At 54.8% G+C, this 6,000-nt stretch overlaps 2 protein-coding genes across 2 annotated transcripts; one reads left to right on the forward strand and one right to left on the reverse strand.

The window, feature by feature from the left end:
* Positions 1-4,032: 4,032 nt before the first annotated feature.
* Positions 4,033-4,260, reverse strand: CCMA1212_009207 (uncharacterized protein; the record flags this gene model as incomplete). Its single annotated transcript, XM_073706300.1, has 1 exon — positions 4,033-4,260. One exon carries the CDS (start codon positions 4,258-4,260, stop codon positions 4,033-4,035), a length of 228 nt encoding a protein of 75 aa, XP_073555311.1.
* On the forward strand, positions 4,088-5,870 carry CCMA1212_009208 (uncharacterized protein; the record flags this gene model as incomplete). Its single annotated transcript, XM_073706301.1, has 3 exons — positions 4,088-4,400; positions 5,201-5,345; positions 5,405-5,870. 3 exons carry the CDS (start codon positions 4,088-4,090, stop codon positions 5,868-5,870), a joined length of 924 nt encoding a protein of 307 aa, XP_073555307.1.
* Positions 5,871-6,000: the final 130 nt, after the last annotated feature.

Below are 6,000 nucleotides of genomic sequence, written 5' to 3' on the forward strand. Positions count from 1 at the left end.
GAGACGCTCTGGTCCAAGACAGAAACACACCACCTCTCTGCCTGCATGACACTCACCCGCACTCGGGTTTACGCACGCCATTGATCCGAGCAAATACATCAGAGAGTCCCGAAAGGCAAGGGCAGATAGCTGGAAGAAACGGCAACATGCAGAGGCAGTGAAGGAGGCAACGGCAGAGAGGCACGATCCCCAGCCGGCGGCCGGAGAGTTGCATAGACGGTCTCCCTTGGGCACCATCACCATCTCCATGCTCTCAAGAAAGACCATTCTTTAGTTGAGTTGCCCACAGGCCCGGCCTCGACAAGGGCCTGGAGTGGTAGGCAAGATGACGTGCATTGGACCGCGTTTGCATTGACTTGGCCCTCCGTGCTCCGTGCTCCGAACGTGGGCCTTGAGACCTGGTGCGCCTTACTTCTGCATACAACAAGGCCCCCTTTAACGGGACAATGCCTCTGACTGCAGGCAGGTCGCAGGAGAGCATGTCGTCGTGTCGCCACTAGCAATCGGCCACGAGATGAGATGCGATCCGGCCTTCGATACGACGCGTGGGGAGCATGGAGCAGAGGAGGGGGGATCTGGAGCGAAGATGGGGAGAGACGAAGCCCAACCATGTGTGCGAATTCCCTCCGGGAGGCACTGTACTTGTATGTAAGGCAGTTCGTTTGTCTGTCACGAGCCCTTCCTGGTAGGAAAGCAGTGGACAGACGGCAACATGTTTGCAGTGGTGGCGAGAGATGAGCTTGAGGCGAAGCTGAAAGGGGGAACCGAGGCGGGCAGACGGCTTGTCGGCCGTGCAATCTCGTAAAGTATTACAACGTCGATTCTTGCATCGAATACGGAGTGCATGATACTTACTGGTCTGCACGAAGGAGTAAGCTGATGCTTTGTACAAGTAGGTTGAAAATCGCAGAGTAGCATCAACACGAACTACCAGTACCAACGTGCCTCAACCCATTGATGAATGCTACAAACATCATTTTAAAAATCTTAAAGACAATCATAAAGGCGGCGAGGCTCGAAGCGAAGTGAGGCATGATAATGTACGTTTCTGAACTTGGCAGTAAGGTAATACGCCTCTGCAAGCAAGAAGAGAACAAGAATGGCCTCATCTTGCTGCCGTGCTCTCAGCATTTCTCGCAGCTCAAATTCCACACTTTACGCGAGATTGTGCTCCGAAGCAAACAGCCATTCACCAGGTTACCCCCTTGCTCCCAGGCAGGGCTTCGGTACCGCTCGCTCAAGCAATTCCATGGGTGCTGTAGCCCCATGTTTCAATCTATTTCTGCAGCGCCCTGGCTTTTCTTCGACCAACAGCATCTAGACATGACCTCCCCAAGGCAAGGCGAGGTAATACTCGCTTCACTCGAACCGAGGAACGGCAGCTGAACTTTCGTCGTTTGGGCTTGGGGGCACCTTGCCTGCCCGTCTGTCCGTGCGATAAGGCTGTTGGGACAGGCACGGCTTGCAAGCACCAGGATGGCACGGGAGGCGTACGAAGCCTACAGGCACAGGGGCATCACCATGCATGGCGCATGTACATGAAAATGTAATGTATGACGCTGATCCAATCCTTCCGGGAGACAGGCCGTCCCTCGACGCCTCGTCCTCTGACGGGGCACAGTCCGATTGACTTTTTCCCCCTCTGATTCGCGTTCGGGGGCCTCGTCCCCCGATTGCTCGGACTGCTTCAATCGCCCCGTAGAATGAGGGACGCCGTCCCTTGACGCCTCGTCCTCTGAAGGGGCACCGTCCGATTGACCTGTCCCCCCCCTCTGATTCGCGTTCGGGGAGCCTCGTTCCCCGATTGCTCGGGCTGGTCCAATCGCGCCGTAGAATGAGGGACGCCGCCCCTTGTTAGGAAGCTTTGGCTAGGCCGTCAGCTCAAAGGTCCCAAAGTCTCCGGCTACCTCCAGCCCTGCCGCCCTTACGATCTTTGCAACTAGGTACCTACGAGTTTGGATTTATCCCCACATCAATGGCTGTTGATCAACAGGTGAAAAAGAAAATGTGCAAGTAAAGTTTTCGGTTCGACGCGCTCTGAGAAGGAGTCAGAACAAAGAAAGACGGGACAGCAAATCAGGATGCGGTGATGGGCTGGACGGGGAATCTCATGTTACATCGCTCTGGCCGCGTCCAATGACGATGAGGCCAAGCCACTCCCATCAGAGGCGGAAAGAAGTGTGAACTTGCACTGTACGATATCGTGCAAACGTCGGTGCTGTAGCAGCCAAAGCAGCGAGCCCCGAGTGAGAAGATACTGTGTCCCGGTGCTCCATGCTAACCAGTTCCCAAATACCTACCTAGTACCTGCTCGTCTGTAGGTACAGACGGCTCATTCTCCGTTATGTCAGGTAGGGTACTTCATGCAGAGAGAAGAGTTGGGAGCAATATCAACTGATGCGGGGCCCGGCTTTGCTTGACGATCCCCAGCACCCACCTCCCCCCCCCCCCCCCTGTTCGGCATGAGCCCTCTGGCCATCCGCACAGCAGCAACCAGAGCAAGCAAACAAGACCCCGGGGCTCGTCAAACCAAGTCCCCAGACCCAGCAGCTGATGGCAACAGGTAGGTAGAACTTCCAAGATGCCACAGACGAGTGCCCAGTAGTACGTACTGCCCTCCTTTCCACCAACCACCAAAGCTTGCACCGTTCGGCTCCCCAGCCAGCACCATGGAAAAGCACGGCCTTGGGGCCACCTACAGCTAGCTCTTTAGCCACCGACATGTACATCCATACTGACCTTACACGCGCTAAGGTACTTGCTGGGCGAACTCTGTAATCTGCCCACCCATGGCAAGACGCCAAAGTCAAAGGCCCAGCGAGAAGCCCAAAAGCCTCCCCCCAAGCCCAAAGGCAAGCCAGACGCAAAAGCCAAAACCCTCTTTTTCTCTCTCCAAGCTCCGCTGCGATAGGCTCATGGCTGGAGCTGCAACAGAGTCCAATGGCTCCACGCAAACCTGGCGAGAAACGCCCTGTTAGTGGTCCATCTCACGCATCTAATGGCACCTTGAGGGAGCCATTTGCGTGTTTCACAACAGCAAGCCCCCCTGTCCAGAGTCTCTTCTCGCTCTCTCGCTCTGTCTCTCTCTTGTGGCCCGCCCGAAAGGCTACAAGTCAAAGACGTGTACGAAGTACAAGGCCTGTTATGTACCGTACCTCACAGTGCCCTGGGGGGGCTGCCGTTGGGAAACCAGCAGAAGCAATAAGCGCTGCCCGCCTACCTAGGGTACCTACTAGAGGTAAGCAGTCTTGTGCGAAAGCCGCGGGGGAAGAGGCGTCTTTGTGCTTGTACTTTGCTGCCTTTTATGTGTCTCCGAGTAAACGGTGTGAGAGTGTGGCTGTCTGTCGTGCTGGCTGCTCTATGCTGTTTGAACTCGGTTCGACACACGTATTCCCTCTGTGCCGTTTACCATGAGCGGTCGGCTCACTTATTTCACCTGGGCGAGTTTCCTTACCGTGCCTTATTCTTCCCCCTTCCCTGTGGCTTTTTCAGTTCCTCTATTTATCCCGGGCCCCAGAACCTTTTTTTTTACCTGCTGGTGTGCAACAAACAAACCCGGGATCCTCTTTTTACTTGAAATCAATCTTGACCAAGAACCTCCTCATCATCTCCCACAAATACGGACACAAAACCCCCCCGTTATCAAATCTTCACTTCACTTCATACTTGCGCTTCTTCCGCTTGTGCCTTAGCCTTTGTCCTCGCCACTTGTTACCACACGTCTGGCGCCGACATATGAAGGCGCTTCTGGTGCCTTTCCAGCCTCAAACTCACTCCCAGCAAAAGATTGACCCTCTCAGTTCTCCTCAGATACCCTTTCCTTTAAAATAAGCAATACCGTCCTTCTTCTTCTGCTTTTTTTCTATTCTTCTTCTCCTTCATCTTCGTCCGCGTTCAATTCCATTCTCCGTCCCTGTTCAGCTGCATCGCCGCCTCTTAGCAGAACAGCCTATTGCCAGGACCATCCATCGCACGTCTAGCCGGCTTTTCCTCCTCCGTCTTGCCGGCAACTCATCCATTCGCGCTCGCATCTCAATTTTGAGTGGGCAGTCTCGACGACTGGAGTTCCGACGAGGGAGACGGCATCATGGATAGATCTTCCCGCTCTCGCAGATCCAGGGGCAAGTCGCCGTCTCGCACCTTGGGTCGTTCAGTGTCCATCCTGTCCAACCTTTCTGAAATGTCCGAGTCCGTCGTTTTCGGAGCCCGCTGGCGTCTCAGCGAAACCGAGACCAGGCACGATTTCTCATCTCGACGCATTGACGACGACTGGTTTGATGACCCGTCCGACGATTTTGGGGCCTCGGCCAGGTCGTCGACCAAATCGTCGACCGTAGGTGGAAGCAGGGCCTCCGGTTCCGACAACGAAAGCGAGCGGCCTCAGCGGCGACGATCCATTAGTAAGTTGCCAACGCTTTGTTTCTATTCAATGATTCCAAGACCTTTTCCATATGATCCGATTCTCTCACCATTGCCTCTTTACCCTTCGTCTCTGCGATCACCGATTCTTCCGTCCCATGCGTCAATCTTCGTCACCATCCTCATCCCGCTCTCTCTATTTCACGTCTGTGTACCTATCCGGCTCCCCCGTTCCCTTCTCGTCTGGCCGTCTTCTTCCAATCTCCTCCTGTGTTGCCGTACAGTACGACGGACGGGTCGGAGATTTTCTTGCCTCTTCCCTAGTCATGTCTCGGTCTGTCGAACCCGCCAGCAAGCAGCACTTTTGAAGATGACGCCAGCTCTCTATCCACAAAAACCCCATCCCCGGTCGCCAGTCGCCTAGGCCCGGCTATCGAAACCCCACAGGCGAGGAGGGCCATCGCGGGGTATCCGGAGCACCGACCTAGTCCATCATCTTGCATGAAGGGCTCCAGCAAACTATTGTCCAGGCACCCGGCCGGCGGGATGTGGATGTCTGCTTGCCGCCATTTTCCTTCATCAAGGCGGATCGTCTCTTCTCTTCTGTCCATTTCTGCCGATTCATCCATGTTCTCTGTGGACAGTTCTCTGCGAGTCGATCAAGCGCCGATCCCTATTCCTCGTTCTCCTCTTCGGCTATTTAACCCCCCCATTTCCCGTCTCCCACTTCTCTCGCTGTTTTTATTCTCAGCCTTTTCGTTCCTGGCTACAACCGATTTCCTGCCACTCGTTTACTTGTATCTTCCTTCTCCGCCTCCATCATCTAACACTTAATCAACAGGAGCCGATGTAGAATCGGGTGCCGGATCCAGCTCTTCCGCATCGACAGGCAGCCGTCCCATTGCCATTCCCCGATCGAGACAAAACAGCGTCGCATCTGCCTGCACGCTTCCAGAGGCTCTATCCGCCAGGGGTGAAAGGCAAGGGTGAGGCTGCGAACATTTCCAAGGCCATCTGACGCTTAGTACTGATCCTCTGGCTACAGTGGTTACTTTCCCCTTCACGAGGACCCCAAGACTCGCGTGCGCCACACGCACCCCTTTTATCGTGAGATAAAGGCCTACGACATGGATCACTCAGTCGAGGAGGTGGACACTGGCGCTGATGCCGACGTCGATATGCCCAAGCCCCGATCGCAGTACCACCTGTCAAACTCCACGAGGGACAGTGATGGTTACTGGTTCCCAAGCGATGACGATGAAGACAGCGAACCCTTTCGCTCTGCCTCGATGGGCAAGTATTATCCCGGGGTCTACGAGCGGCGGCAGGCCCAGAAAAGGAGCGGCCGGCCCGTTGATCCTGTACCAAGCAGCAGCAGGACCCCTGCTACACAATCCAGGACTCCGAGGACCCCGAAGTACCGGCCAAGGCCCAGGACTCCCGTCATTGTTCCACGGTCGACAGCGACAACGGAGCCTATCCCACCACTGAAGCTATCCGCCGTTGATTAGCAGGCGCCATGACATGGGAACTGGTTGATTGGTAGACAACCCGTGGAGCCTACTTCGCCTTTCGGTACATGGCAACTACGGATATAGATCTTTTTTTTTTTTTTTTTTTTTTTTTTTTTTTTTTTTTTTT

This window comes from Trichoderma ghanense, assembly GCF_004382785.1.
Source record: "Trichoderma ghanense strain CCMA-1212 chromosome Unknown scaffold_15, whole genome shotgun sequence".
Taxonomy (NCBI): domain Eukaryota; kingdom Fungi; phylum Ascomycota; class Sordariomycetes; order Hypocreales; family Hypocreaceae; genus Trichoderma; species Trichoderma ghanense.